Source organism: Copidosoma floridanum, unplaced genomic scaffold, assembly GCF_036245765.1.
Source record: "Copidosoma floridanum isolate Cflo_tuat_1 unplaced genomic scaffold, Cflo_Japanese_pri ptg000016l, whole genome shotgun sequence".
In the NCBI taxonomy this organism is placed as follows: Eukaryota; Metazoa; Arthropoda; class Insecta; order Hymenoptera; family Encyrtidae; genus Copidosoma; species Copidosoma floridanum.
In genome coordinates, this window is record NW_028321893.1 from 11,385,975 (window position 1) to 11,402,940 (window position 16,966).

General features: G+C 31.5%; 1 protein-coding gene across 4 annotated transcripts in view; it reads left to right on the forward strand.

Moving 5' to 3' along the window:
- The first annotated feature begins 694 nt into the window (after positions 1 to 694).
- LOC106638809 (small glutamine-rich tetratricopeptide repeat-containing protein beta) overlaps positions 695 to 16,966 on the forward strand; it is a 170,188-nt gene continuing 153,916 nt past the window's right edge. The window contains exon 1 of one of the 4 annotated variants that reach the window (XM_089592321.1): positions 695 to 995. In XM_089592321.1, coding sequence (XP_089448447.1) covers positions 993 to 995 — 3 coding nt within the window. In that variant the 5' untranslated portion in view covers positions 695 to 992. The other 3 variants (XM_089592320.1, XM_014352171.2, XM_089592322.1) reach the window with 3 other exon arrangements.

The window sequence follows — 16,966 nt, forward strand, 5'->3', positions numbered from 1 at the left end:
GCCCAGAGCGCAATAGCTAATCGAGCATTCTTGACCGCTCAGCTATCGAAGACAAACATTCCAACTGAGTCATAAGCCATACATGAACTGTTTAACCAGGTATGAGGGCTTTAATTAAAATTGGAAATTTTTATTCAAATTTTGTTGTTTTAATTATGTTGTAATGGAAGATTATTGTTTTAGTGTGTATTGCTCGGAATTCCGCTTTGGCCTTCTATACTTAAAGAGGATATATTCTATATTCTCTGGTAATGTATAAGTTCTTTTTCATCAAAGCTTAGGTTACATATATCTGCTCTGTTCCCCCACGACCGCCACTCGTGGATACGACTATACCTATATATACGGAAGGGGGCCAACCAATCAGAGGCGTGTAAGAGAGAGAAAGGTTGTACTGCTATGTGTCTTTTGTCTCTCTCATCTCGTCTCGCGGCCGGAGCATACAATGCTTCCTCCATGTATATATTCTCTAAGACTTAACCCTTTGTACCCATAGACATAAAAAATGTAGACTGCTCGTTATTATGTACGGCACTAAAGCACTAGTAGAAAGAGACACAACATCGAATGTGGGTATCTGTCTCTCGCACATTCCCACCCAAACTGAATAGACAGCGCCTGCGCAGCAATGTGTATTTGTACTATTGTGACGAGAGAAAAAATACCCTATTTGACAAAAATAATTGTTTTACCTGCTATACATAAAAATATGACAATTTACAATTGCTCAACGTAGACAATAATTAATTCCAAACGATTGATACCAATTTTAATAGTATAGACACGCTGTAAAGGGTGGAGAAGATACTTTTCATGTCTCTCGCACGACAGCATCAAATTTATTTTTTTCTGCGAAAGTGATTGATCCGACAGTTTCTTACAAAGCGGTTGCAAACGTTGCTAACGAATCTTCAGTTTTGGGTATTTTTTTCGAGTCGAAATTAGCAAGTTGCTTGCGGAGTTCGCAGAGCTGTTTTCTACTTGAGTAGTCAATGGTAATCACAGCCGATAAATGTAACGTGTTAAAGATATGTGAAACATAAACTAGTACAAAAATTTTGTATTAAAATTTTTATCACAAAACGTTTTACACTTCACTAACTTAAAATTAGATTCATTTTTGCACGGGTTTCAATAAAACTACAATTTAATCTCTGAGTATGAAGTCTTATATCTTATTTTTTTTTTTTGTATTTATTAATTTACAAGAATTTTAAGGGACTAGTAAGACATATGTGTTAATTAAATTCTATGTATTTTTTATTATTCTCACACAATTATAATTTGCACATTATGTGAATCCCACAGTCAAGATTTGTCTTATAAAAGCTCTTGATCAAAAATCGATGTGTATAACATAAATACGGTATTTCATGCGAAAATCTTGGTCAATATGAAGTGAAAAAAAAGAGCGTCAGACTTCAACCATAACTAAACGTATATCTAAGAAACTACTTATAAAAATGGTGATTTTCAGCACGCTTCAAGTTATACTAAATATGTACATTGATTTATTTGAGTATAAATAGTTCCATTTGTGACTTGCAGCGTCTCCTATATACTGATGTGTGTACATACATATATATTCTTTAACTTAACCACCTGTACATATGCTTAAGCAATGTACAAATTATAAATTCAATTTTAATTCCAAGTGCCACATCTTATTGAGTACTCTAACATCACTGTGGTACCATTATATGATAAATTTATAATATATTTGAGAATTCACGTGAATAATATAATTTGTAAGTCTTAGCACCATTATAAGAACGTATTGTTTTACTAAAGTAATGTGCGCATATAATTTTGATGTCAATTAATATTGTATAAATTTTAATTGATCTTAAAACGTTTGCACATATTTCTTACACGTTGAGTGTAATTTTCTATTGAAAATTTTAAATAGAACCTATGTTCTAAAGTTAAATTTGATAAATTAGCTGTCCAGTTACCTTTTATTGGTTGTAACGTTTTCATTCTACAAGAAAGTAATGATTATTTAAAACATCGACCATATTTTGTTATTAAACATGTTTCTTAATATTGCATATGGAGCACATTCTGCCATATAGGAAATTGCGTATAACTATAAGTAAAAAACAACTAAAGAATGGTCAGAAGTCAGATGGACAAGCACAAATTAAAACTAAAAGCTTGTGTTCTAAAAGTGTCTGAAATTAAATATGTATTTATTATTATGATATAGTAAATATTATTATAATGTAGTAAGTAAACTTTTTTGTCTCGGTTTTCGTATCTCGGGTGCTCACCAGCGCCTTTAAGAGTGGCCACCAAACTTGGAGGGAAATTCAAATTAGCTATATGGAGCAAGACGTGAAATCCCGATTAACTCGACAAATTTTAATACACGATAACTTAATAAATTAATCCAAAGCCATTTAACCCAATAACCCAACGCACCAATCAGCAGACATACGAGCTATAATTATTAATAATATACATTTAAAAACGGAGACGCCAATAACCACACAACCCAGGGTACTTACTAGTCACTTTGTTGATTAATAAAATAACACAAGCGCTAATCACCACACAACCTGGGGCGCTTACTGGTCATTGTGATATTTAATAATATTTATTAACTAAGTATGCAAGCGCTAATCACCACACAACCCGGGGCACTTACTGGTCACTTTGTTTATTACTAAAATAACACAAGCGCCTACCACCACACAACCCGGGGCACTTACTGGGATGTTTGTTACTTAATAAAATAACATAAGCGCCGATCACCACGCAACCTGGGGCACTTACTAATCATTGTTATATTTAATAATATTCAATCATCAATTATACAAGCATCAATCACCACATAACCGGGGGCACTAACTGGTTCATTTTGTCAATTAATAAAATAACTCAAGCTCCAATATTTAATTAATCTACCATGTGACCGGTATGCGCTTCGGATTGTGTGGTGATTGTTGCTTGTGCTATTTTATTAATTAACAAAGTGACTAGTCAGTGCCCTGAGTTATGTGGTGATTGGCGCTTGTGTTATTTTATTAATCAACAAAGTGACTAGTCAGTACCCTGGGTTGCGTGGTTATTGGCGTCTCCGTTATTAAATGTATATTATTAATAATTAAATCTCGTTAGTCGGCTGATTAGCGCGTTGGGTTATTGGGTTAAATGGCTTTGGATTATTTTATTAAGTTATCGTGTATTAAAATTTGTCGAGTTATTCGGGGTTTAACGTTTTGCTCCATATAGCTAATTTGAATTTCCCTCCAAGTTTTGTGGCCAGTTTCAAAGGCGCTGGTGCTAACTCGCGTGTACTTACATAGTATATGTGTGTGTGAGAAGATTCTTCTTCTTGTGGGGGGTTTTTGGCACTAGCTTAGGTTCTTGGTAGCAGTGTAGTTTAAACGCCCATTTACTAAACTGTGAGAAGATTGATATGTTAAAAACATTGACTGATATACGTAGGCTGCGTTGTTTTACCAAATTTATCACGCACATAATCTATAACTTAAGAATTGAAGCGCCGTGCAACGTGTGATAAAAAGTAAATAAATTTTTTTTGAAACATTTATTTATATAATTATTATGTATACACTGACGCTGCCATTGCACGGCGCTTTAGTTCTTCAGTCATAGACTATGTGTGTCATACACGTGGTAAAACAACGCTTTACGTAAGTGTTTCAGTATAATGGACTTGCTCGATTCAAGTGATCCGAGCGCTCCGAGCGACCCAAGAGTCATTAAGGTGTATATCTATATTTACAGTCTTGGCCACGAATATAGATATACACCTCAATAACTCTTGGGTCAATCCTATTGAATTGGAGAAAAGTAGACAAGTTTGTGTCATCTTGACGTGCAAACGTATTCCTACGGATACTGTATCGATTTACCTTTTTCCTAAGTACAAAAAACCATGCATTCAATCCAGTTGGTCCGAGGTTTTGGCCAACATTGTCTATCTAGAGCTGATTGTATAGATCCGTATATAGATTTACTAACAATAAAGACGCAAGCGAGAACCTGATACACAAAGATTAAGACATAAAATTTCTACTACCGAATATGAACGGCCTTCCTTACCACCTTTTGTTGTTAAACCGTTGAAGTGATTTACGAAGTAGACCTGCTCACAAAATTTTAATGAGACGAGGTCTCAAATTCTTGAAAATTTACCGACTGCATTCAACATTTAAATTTATCGCGCTAATTATTTTAAATTTCTCGTACTCCTCTGTGTTCGAAGCACTGCGATTTCTGCTACTAACTTTTCAAAGGGTACCCTTACCTGCATATCTGCCGTATAGTCCATGGTCTAAAGGATTTTTCAAATCGATGTTTTCCAGTAGTGAAAAAATTGATCATTTCCATTTGGAATTTCTGCAGGAATACAGGAAAAACAGTTTAGTCCAAATCAAATGTTGCCGTCATTTATTCATGTAACAATTTATGAAAAAATACCAAATTTTTATTTGGTTTTTTGCTTGTATTTTTGCTTCCATTGCTCTTAGAGAAAGTTTTCGACCACCAATCTTTTCGTCGTTTAATTTTCTACAAAATAGACTTTTTTTTACAAACGCATCATTTATTGTTAAATACACATTAAGGGCGGGAAAGTGCGAAAAAATTTTACTATACCGAAAAACTATCATTTCAACATGAATGTAACCGTAAAAACATATTTATATTATATTGCACAACAAAAAGCTATTGGTTAAATTGAAAAATATTAATTAGTTTTTTGTTAATTAACTCTCTAAAGTAAAATTTTAAAGTGTTACTACAAACGTCACTGACGATTTATCAACATTTGGCTTGTAAAACATTGTATTTGATATGAATAATATTAACAAAAAAAAAATTTATTTTTTTTTCTATCTCAACGTTTTTTTGTGAAAAATTGTATTTTGCAGCTTTAACAATTGCAAATACCTTCGTCAATTTTGCAAATTTTTTTTACAACATTCGGCATCGTGTTATTCATAAAAAAAAAAAGAAAAAAAAAACAAATTATAAATAAAAATACTCCAGTTTACTCTGGAGCTAAGTTATAAAAAGTTGATATTTTTTGCTATTACGGATTGATAATTTAGTTTTTTATTGCGAAAAAAAATTGTATAACATCTTCATGTACGTATGTATCATACTGCCACATCACTTTATCAATTTCAATGAAAGGGGAGGTGGAAAAAAATTCGAAAATTTCGCATTGTAACAACCAGCAGCAGCTCTGCGCTCCCATTTGTACCCCTCTCTTGCGACTAGGAGGTCGGCCGGATGCAGTGCGCATGGGGTACAACACGGCCTGTGGCTGGCGTTTGAATGTAAATAAGTTTTTGTACATCGTTAAACAGTTATCAACTTAACATAGTATTATACATTTAACATGAGGTGGACCACACGTCTCTCGGCAAAGTATGCAAGATGTATTTGCATCTGTACAATGATTTCGGTAATGTGAACGTCGATTAGTGTTCAAAAATTATACTCATACTCCACTTTGTTTACTGCACTATCTATAACATGTTTATTTATGCATACATATCTTTTCTGGATATGTAAACGTATTTATTTTAATTGATTTATTTATTTATGCACGTAAACTACATTTTTGTTTGAAAAAAATGAAATATTTAACCTATTCACTTAACACATTTAAAAAATTTAACTGTCATTATTGTAAGAGAGTTGAAGATATGGATGCAAATACATCTTGCATACTTTGCCGAGAGACATGTGGTCCATTAACTGCAGTCACAGTCACAGATCACAGAAGACAAACAATGATCAACGCCAGTCAAATAAGAAATGATAAGTTACTCATGTCTACTCATATCTCTTCGAAATTATAACGATCAAGTTCACGAAAATTGCTACAGTACGTATACTCAACACAAAAGTTTGCATTGTTTGTGAAGTACACAAAAATTTGAATAAACCTGTTTCTTTTACAACCCGTTTTTTAATGTAATTTTTTAATTAAACATATTCAGTGTACAAGACTATGTTCATTACTGTTTAATGCTGTACAAAAACTTATTTAAATTCAAACGCCAGTCGCAGCCCGTGTTTTACTCCATGCGTACTGCATTCAGTTGACCATCTAGTCGCAAGAGAGAGGTACAAATGGGAGCGCAGTGCTGCTGCTGGTTGTTACAATGCGACATTTTTGAAATTTTTTTTAGCTTTCCTTTCATTGAAATTGATAAAGTGGTGTGGCAGTATGATGAAGATATACATGAAGATGTTACACACATTTTTTTGACATAAAAAACTTGATTGTTAGTCCGTTATTGCTAAAAACGTCAATTTCTTATAATTCATCGTCAGAGTAAGCTAGAGAATTTTTTTAAATTTGTGTTTTTTTATCCCAAACACAATGCCATTCGTTACAAAAAATGAGATATAACGTCAAAATTGAAAAAAAAATCATTTTTTCTTTTATTATTGTTCATATTAAATACAATGTTCTTACCCAAGCCAAATGTTGGCTTCAGTAAACTGTCAGTGACGTTTGTAATAATACTTCAAAGTTTTACTTAAGAAAATGACTTAACAAAAAATTAATAATTATTTTGCAATTTTACAAATTACTTTTTGTTGTACAACATAATATTTATGTTTTTTCACAGTTACATTCAAATTGACATGATAGTTATCCGGTACAAAAATTTTTTTTCGCACTTTCCCGCCCTTAATGTGTATTTAACAATAAATAATGCTTTCGCAAAAGTGTTTATTTTATAGGAAATTTTATGACTAAGAGATTGGTGGTCGAAAACTTTCTCTAAGAGCAATGGAAGCAAAGATAAAAGCCAAAAACTAAATAAAAATTTAGCATTTTTATATAAATTGTTACATGAATAAATAAAGCCAACGTTTGATTTGGACTAAACTTTTTTTCCTGTATGCATGGGAAAATTCTGAAGGGAAATGATTTTCTCCAGTGGAAAACGAAGATTAAATAATTTGCCTTGTCTCTGAGCAATGGACTAGCTAATCCATTGTTATTTTGAACTCAAGCACTTTCCTTTTTTTTCTCCTGTGCATACCTATTATGTTTTCTTCAAGTGGTTCGTCATGCGATTTAATCCCTTGTATCCTAATGGTCTCAGTACCTTACTATTATCTAGTATTTGTTTCTTGTTATTCGTAATTTGTCGGAAGATGGAAAAGAAATATAAAAAATAATGAGCAGTGTTAACTTAACTTTGATGCCATAATTATAAAGATAGAATAATTTAGGAATGCACGCATAGCATCATGCGCAGTATTTAAGAGTCTAGAAAATTTTTTTTACCATCATTGGACTATAAACAAAAAAAGTTTTTTGCAACTTTTCTTCAAAGCTAATACTTTTTGAGATATAAATTATTAAAGTTCGAAAAAATGTGAAAATGGCTATTTTCATGCATTAAAAGTGATATGAAGAACCTACAATTTTCGTGTTGCTGAAGCTCCATAGGTACTGTATAAACATCTTTGAACATATTTTCAAAGCGTTTTAGACTATTATTTAATTGTAACCCCTTGTTTTTCAACTCTATTGTAGTTTTTTCCAGCAAGTCTGCTTCCAAACCCCAAAAAATCGTGTATCGTAATGATAAAAATGTATACTTTCTATTTTTATCCTAGCACATGAGTTCGAAACAGATCTTTACATTTTTTCCCTTTTTTTTCAGATACGCGTACATAAAAATTGATGGAAACTTGAGTAATTTTCAAGTCTGTCGGCTTTTTACGGCTTGAAAAACCTTAAGCAGTTATGTTCAAGAGTAGTAAAGATATATTCTTTTCATTTTTATCCTAGCACAAGACTTGAAAAACGTTACCAATTTTTTCTCATTTTTTTTTAAGGGTACACGTATCTTAGTTTTTACGCAAAACTCTTTATATCCGAAAACTGGCGACTTTTTACGATTTAAAAAACCCATAAAGATTAGATCGCCCATAGAGACGTATTCTATTTATTTATATCCTGGCACTAGGGCTTGAAATTAAGTTATAAATGTTTTTCCCTTTTTTGTACACTTATTCATACGTATCTACGAAAAACTTTTTATTTTCCAAACCTGGCGACCTTTAACGACTCAAAAAATCTGTAATCTGTAAAAATTGAAAGTGGTAGTATTAAAAACGTACCGTATTCTTTTTATCTTGCCTCAAGAGTTCAATAAAAAATTAGAAATTTTTTTAAAATTCTTTTCGGATATGCTTATTTACTTATCGATGGAAAACTTAGTAATTTCCAGACCTGGTAGCCTTTAACAGCTTAGAAAACCCGTAGTATTTGTGTGTAGAAGTAATTCAGTCGCATTCTATTTGATTTTGCCGTAGCTCAAGAGGCCAAAAATTAATTATAATTTTTTTCCCCATTTTTGTTTACGCGCATATACTGTCACGGACCTTGCTCGTCCAGCCAAGCCATTGCTCGTGTGTTAGCACACAGGTGTATAACTGATGACACAGTAGTGTACCTGAGAGTGCAATTAATACACCCGCTCTCAGTAACGGGTCGTATTCAAATGCCGTGAACGATTTTTTCGATTTTTCGACCCCCCCCCTCTCCCGTGTGAATTTTGTATGAATCAGAGTTGAACCCTCCTCCCCAAAGTTGTGTTGACTTACTTTTCTTTTCTACATTTCCGAAAAAAAATGTTAAATACTATAACTTTTGATTAATTACTGTTAAATGTTGAAATATTATCAGTTTTTGTTATGTTAAAATGAAATTTTTTTAAAACAAAGCGTAACAGCAAATGAAGCAACTTTAGTCATCATAAGTATAAATATAAACATAAGAATATTTTGCAATGTTGTCAAAGAATGCCTTGCTCAGCAAAAACATAGTGGGATTTTAAAAGATGTGACTTTAAATAAAATACAAAATTTTTTTACGTCAACTTTTAGGTAAATATAATTTAAAAGCTAATATTCAGAATAAAAAAAAAAATGTTTTGTCACACATAAACTTATTTCCTGACTCCCCACCCCCAGCGTAAATATCCGTATGATTTAATCAAACTCCCTTCCCCCTAAAACTGTCCACGGCATTTGGGTACGACCCTTAACAATTGTGGCTCAGCGGTTAGCGTCAAGTCTCATGAATCTTTAGTTGAATGGTTCGAGCCCCAGCTCTGCTTTTTGAGCGAAGCTACTCGCTACAATTATTTGGTCACTGTAATCCATTTGCTTAATACACCAAAATTATCTGCTCCCCGTCTGCAAGAGAATTCTCGCAGTTTTCTCCATAACAGGAGCTACAAAATTGGTGACCGAGGTAGTATAGGATACTTTTTAGGATATGATTGAGTGGCTAATTTGTGCAGAAATTAACTCTAATGTGCGCTGGATACATCTATCACCAACATGGAAGAAACCTACATTTACCTCTGGTGGCCGATAAAAACAACGTCTCCTGGCGAGTTACCACACTGAAAAAAATATTCGCTCTATCAGAGTACTACCGATAGTATAGTGCTAGTTTGGAAGTGTAGTACATCAGCGATACCAGTTAAGATGAGATTTGCCCAAGACTTGTATACGCACTGCACCTAACCTATGGTATGTACACGTCAAACCACGCTACAGATAACGCTACAGTGCTACTTTGGGACATACTACACTGCTTGGGCTGGTACGTAGGCTGCTCAGACTGCGAAACCTGCTATTCCAGTAGTCAGAGATAGCAGGTTAATCGTGATTTGGTGTAGCTGCTGTAGAGAGAGAGAGAGAGAGAGAGAGAGAGAGAGAGAGAGAGAGAGACAACTGCATGAAATCTTTCTCAGTGTATAATAATGATACAAAGCAAACTCTTGGGCAGTCGCAATTCACAATGGATGCAGTAGGACGACACAGAAGGTCAAGAGCAACGGAAAATGCAGAAAAAATATAGCAGAACAAATATTCAGTCGGCAATACGTGTCATCAGGGACCAAGACACATTTACCATGGAGGTGTCACGGAAGTAGGCACACCGGCCTACAATTGAAAACATAATAGTGCATCTAAGAGTGCAATTCATACAGATGCTCTCGGCCACGGTCGTGGCTCAGTGGTAAGCGTAAAGTCTCGTTAACCCTTCAATTATCGGTTTGAGTCCCTCACTATAATAATTTGGCCACTTTAATCGATTTATCTAATATACCGGAATTATCTGCTCCCCATCTAAACAAGAATCCTTGAAGCTCCTTTCGTAACAATACGTATCTACACAAAACTTTTTATTTCCCAAGCCTGGTGGCCTTTTACGACTTGTAAAATCCATGAGAATTGTGTGTAACAGTAATAAAAACGTATTTTATTCTTTTTCATCGTTGTACGAAAGTGAAAAAAAAGTTAAGAACTTTTTCTCTTTTTTCTTTGGATACGCGTGTATACTTATCTAGAAACAAACTCTTCATTCCCCAAGCTTAGTGACCTTTTATGGCTGGGTAAAACCCAAAAATTATGTGTGAGAGTAATATAAACGTATTCTATTTATTTCCATTTTGGCACACAAGCTCAAAAAAGTTACAATTTTTTCCCCATTTTTTCGTATACGCATTTTAACCTGGCAGAAGAGTTAAAAAATATGGAAACCGTTTCCCTATTTTTTTTTAATACGCGTAAATACTTATCATGAAAAAAAGTCTTATTTTCTAAGCCTGGTGGCCTTTTTAGCTTGAAAACTCAAAAGAATTATATGTTCGAGCTACAAAAATGTATTGCACTTACTTTTATCCTAGCACAAAAACTTGCATTAAAAGTTATAATTTTTTCTGCAATTTTTTCGAATACGCATGTATTCGTATCTACAGAAATCTCTTCATTTTCCAAGCCTGGATGCTTTTTACGGCTTAGAAAACCCATGACGATTGTGTGAACGTGTAATAAAGACGTGTTTTATTTATGTTTATTGTGGCACAAGAGCACAAAAAATAGTTCTAATTTTTTTTTGTGTACGCGTACTTACGTATCTCCGGAAAACTTTTCGTTTTCTGAGCGTGGATGCCTTGTATGGTTTGGAAAACTGAAAAGCATTGTGTGTAGTTATAATAAAATTGTATTCTATCTTAATTCTGTAACAATAGTTCAATAAAAAGTTTTTCCCATTTTTTCGGATACATTTGTTCAAATATCTATGGAAAAGTCTTTATTTCCTAAGCTTACCTGCTGTTTTTTTTGTCTTGAAGTCTCTTGAAAATTTCGTGTAAGAGTTATAAAAATGTATTGTATTCATTTTATCCTGGTACAAAAGTTAAAAAAAAAGTTATATGTTTTTTATTTTTTTGGACACGCTTATTTAAGTATAGATGGAAAACAGTAATGTCGAAGCCTTTTATGGCTTAGAAAACTCATAAATTTATGTGTGGGACTAATAAAAACGTATTTTTTACATTTTCATCCAGGTTCAAGATTCTAAAAAAGGGTTTCGAATTTTTTTCCCGTCTTTTTGTACACGCGTGTATCCGAACGAATGAAAAATTTATTCTTTCCAAGTTTTACAGCCTTTTGTGTCTTGGAAAACTCATAAAAATTGTGTGAAGTGGTAATGAAGATGTATTTAATTAATTTTGATCCAGGTACAAGAAATTAAAAAAAATTATAAAGTTTTTCTCTTTGCCATCGAGTACGCGTACATACGGTATCTACGGAAAACTGCGTATTTTTCAAGTCTCGTGTGTTTTGTTTGTCCAAATGTTAAGAAATATCCGGGATATTAGATTGCAACGATTTTCATTGTTTTTAAGCTGGATTAACAAAAAAAAATTATTATTTAGGCCAGGCCTGATTCATCGCTAGTAAGGCTCCTTTAGTATGAGGCTAATTTTAGCTCCATTACTGTTTTTACTCTATTTGTTAACATGTAATACTGTAGTATACATAGCTTTATCGCCAGTTCTTGAACATGTCTTGAGTAATACAAATTTTTCAATAAATAAAACAATTAAAAAGCCATACATGGAGTATGTGTCTTTATTTCAATAAAAATTGTCGACATTCCGCCACTCAAGGAGGCCTCTTCAAGATTCATTAACATCCCCGCTCAAGTAGGTGCCTCAAGCAAATGATTATCTCACGTAAAATATATACAAAACACATTTCTCCTACGAGAGACCTTGTGTTTTCTGGTCCTTCTCATTCCTCTTTCTCCTGACATCATTTAACACGGCAGTATTAGAGCTGCCCAATTAAGCCGACACTTGAACAATGATCCTAGGTCTAGGTTATCCAATAAAAGTGACCACGATGTCCAAAAAACAAAAAAAATATCTTGTAGGCACACCAAAATCATAGCTGTCACTGACTGCAATCAAGAAAATGAGGCAAGTTTTATTCCTTCAGTAGTTTTCTTGAAACTTCCACAGCCCCTCATAACCCCTCCACAGCCTCCACGCTATTTGTCTCGTCCCCCCGAAATCTCCTACATACTAAGTTATAATTTGTACATAATTTATAAGATTCTTTTTACTTATTCTTTTTATCTATTTTTCCACACTGCTAAAGAGGAAAATATATAAAATTTATGCATATTAAAGAATATATAAAATTAATGTTTAGTTATGTAATAATGTCGATAAATGATATATTTACTATCCTAAAATTGTTTAAATTCGTTATTATTTGATAATTATGTAACGTTTTTATTTAAATACGTAGCAAAACTATTGTCATACAATTTATACCATTAAAAAAATTTTTTTAGTTCGAGACGTAAAATAATAAGTTAACAATTAGAATTGATGAGTTTTTCCTGATCCTTCTGGACCATGTATAAACAAAATGTTATTTTTTTGTTTGCAAGTAATATTAAATATTTTTTTGGACATTATTTAAACTTACCTACATTAAGTTAAAAATTTCTTTACTAAAACATGATTCTTTATCTAGATAATTATTTTTCTTTTTTTTTCTTGTGTACATAGAACGTTTGTTTGATCTAAAATAATTATTCTGTTGCAACAAAGCGATTTTTCTTTACATCGAAAAAATTAAGTGATGAAATAATGAAAACCGGAAAAAATATGAAGAAAAATTACTTAATTAGGAAGAAAAACTACTTTGAACTAATAATGTACTATTTCAATTTGATAAAATGTTTGTTGAGCTTTACATAACTTGGTTAATCATGAACAATTTTTCGTTACTGACAGTAAAATTTTTTTTTTAAGTTATAAAAAATGATATAGTTTGATAGAAAACGTAATAAAAATTACTAATAAAAACTGTGATTCAAAAACCACGAGTTTGCAGTCAGCAAGATTTTTTTTTTTTTTTTCAAAATAAATTTCATTGGCTTACATACATTTTGTTTACAGTTTATGTAATATTACTTCAAATCGACATAATCTTAGATATTGTTAAAAAAATTATTTTTACGTCCAAGAAATTTATTTTTGAATCCATAGAATGAGAAGATAAAAAAAGTACCTTTATATACAACAATAAAATTTTATTAATAGTAAAAAAAAATTTGTACAACTAAAGGAATTGCTGTTATGTTCCAACACTTTTTTGCTTGCATGAAAAAATATTATTTAATATGAACAAACAATTTCTATATATTAATGATACTTTGTTATAAAGAGGTATGTTTTCTGAAGAGTAAGTTTGGTAGCCATAGAGAAATATTTATTTTAGACCATTTGTTGTTAGTTTTTATAAAAAAAAATTCTGTAACATTAAAAAAATTTTTTTTTAAATCCATGTAATACAAAAAAAAAATCTTTTCATACAGCAATTAAATTTTATTTATACTTAAAAAATATTTCAATAAAGCAAAGCATCCTTCCGTTTTGACAAAATAACCAGTTTTACATGCAAAAACTTTTTTTGAATCTATACAATGCGGTAGTAAAAAAAAAGAAGCTTTGTCGTAAAACAACAAAACTTTAATCACAACCAAAAATTATTTCGTACAATTTGAGACGTTGCTAATTTTTTTTTTTTACTTTTTCCTCCTTGCAGTCAATACAATTATTTGTAATAGTAAAACCATATTTTGTTTCGATGATGAATTTTTTTGAACAGATATATTATATGTATTTTCTAAGAGGCACATTCATTAATCATTGAGAATTATTTTTTAAGACTTTACTTTCACAACATACAGGTGTTTCATCATTTCAAGATTAGCTCTTTTCAAATCAGCATTATTTTATTTACTATAACTTTTTTTCACAAACGTATTTCATGACATGATGAGTAACCGGTTTGTGTCAATGGAAATTTTATTTAAATAAAATACCTAGTATTATGCAAATAATATTTTTTTTTCTACCCAACTTGTGATAAATTTTTTTTTTACTTATTTACAAACTTTTATACCTAATACGTACAGTAATAGTCATAACTTAAAATATTTTCTCTGTTTCCTAAGCAATTTTAATAAAAACAATTATTGTTTTTCATGGCTTTATATTTGATCGGAGACACCCCATTTTTAACAAATTTGAAATTTTATCGATAAAAAATCAGTTATGTAATAAATAATGGCTGCCCTGACCCCATGCATGATATTCTAGAGGGTATATGTCGTTGTGATACGGGTAAAATATTACATGATTTAATTAACGTTAAAAAATATATTTTAATTGATGTATTGAATTCTCGAATCAAGTATTTCAATAAAAGCATGGTGAAGGATACGAATATTTTACCAACGTTAAGTATAAAGGCTGTAAAAGCATGTTATTTAGTCATGTTAGTATCAGAAATGTTTAATTTTGTAAATTACCTGGGCTTACTTATTGCAACTGGAATACCAGAGAAAAGTTCGGCGTGGAATTTATATTTGTTACTTAGAGAGATCCAAAATATCGTTTTCAGTAAAGTTATCAACAATGGCATGATAGCAAGGTTGTCAGATATTATAGAAAAACATCACTCTCTGTACCTAAAACTAAGCAAAAAGCATTTAACACCTAAATTCCATATTTTACTTCACTATCCTGAATTGATAAATAAATTTGGCTCTTTGCTGCAATTTTTTTGTATAAGGTTGGAAGGTAAACACAAAGAATTGAAAGTTACCGCTAATTCATTTACCTCTCGAGTTAATGCACTACTAAGTTTAGCCATCAAAAATCAATATGTTATACGCTTATTGCTTTTACTGCAGGATCTGTTTCTATTCAATGGCTAAATTCTTTGTTACTAAAAAGTCTTTATGAAAATTTTAATTGATTTTTGATGGCTAAACTTAGCAGTGCATTTACTCGAGAGGTAAATGAATTAGCGGTAACTTTCAATTCTTTGTGTTTACCTTTCAACCTTATACAAAAAAATTGCAGCAAAGAGCCAAATTTTTTTATCAATTCAGGATAGTGAAGTAAAATATGGAATTTAGGTGTTAAATGCTTTTTGCTTAGTTTTAGGTACAGAGAGTGATGTTTTTCTATAATATCTGACAACCTTGCTATCATGCCATTGTTGATAACTTTACTGAAAACGATATTTTGGATCTCTCTAAGTAACAAATATAAATTCCACGCCGAACTTTTCTCTGGTATTCCAGTTGCAATAAGTAAGCCCAGGTAATTTACAAAATTAAACATTTCTGATACTAACATGACTAAATAACATGCTTTTACAGCCTTTATACTTAACGTTGGTAAAATATTCGTATCCTTCACCATGCTTTTATTGAAATACTTGATTCGAGAATTCAATACATCAATTAAAATATATTTTCTAACGTTAATCAAATCATGTAATATTTTACCCATATCACAACGACATATACCCTCTAGAATATCATGCATGGGGTCAGGGCAGCCATTATTTATTACATGATAATAAGGAATGTCATTAAATACGCTTTTTTTGCGGATACCGTTAGAATTAGCTCTACAATCCTTCTCGTAATCGTTAACTGTTTTCAAAAGATTTTTATTTTCAACAGTCATAGTCGACGGTACACTTTTGTCAATAATACAAAATCTGCAGTAATGATGGGCAGAAAAAGATTTGGAGAAACCTAACATCGTATTTTGGCCTAAATTACCGCCTGTAATGTGTGAGACAATAAAATTAATACGAAGAGCATTCCTGTTAATATCTACCTTGATTCCCGTCTTAACTAAATCCTTAATTTGTTCTATTGCTGGTTGACATACTGTTTCATTACAAAATTTTTTGTAATATTCAGATTTATGCAACTGTAATAAAAAAATATTTTCTAATTGACTTTTATTTCATCAGGTATATCTAAAATATTAAAACACAAACATCCAATTTTATTAATATTTTTTTTTAACCTAAAGGATTATTTATTTCAAAATCGTTATTGTATAACATAAGAGATAAGACCGTTCCATTTTTTAAATGTTTTTCAACGACCGAACTATAAGTATCACTGTGGTAAAATGAAGTGAAATCTTAATTATGTTTTATTTTTTCAATGTTGCGAATAATTTGTGGGAGAACATCTTGTAAAGATAAAAATGATTTTAAAGTATCTTTGATCGGTACAATTACAACATTATGATAACTTTGAGTGGGACAACTTTTACTGTTAACATAAGTAACATTTAAGTAAGCATTAATTAAAATACTTTTAGGTAGTATTAAAGCACCTTTCTTTGCAAAATAATTAAAAGTCTTTTTCTTATTTTTAAAATAGTCGAAAGCATTTGATATGCTACTAAGCATACATAAAAGATTCTGTATATTAGCGTACTTATTTCCAATTATACCAATGACATTACTCTTGTAAAATTTTATCATGTAGTGAATTATCTCCTTCACAGTTCCTCGATTGAGTTAACTTTTCGCACATATTTTGAACACAAAGAGTGCGACATTATCAAATACCAATTTTCCCATTCCTGTTCACATATGTCACTAGAATTTTTTTATAAGCAGTAGAAACATTGAAAATAAGTAAATCAGAACAGTATAAGTTATCAAGATCATCGGAACAATAATGCGGAACAATAGAATCTATTAAATTAACGTTGTTAGGTGGTTGTAATTTATCCATACATAAATT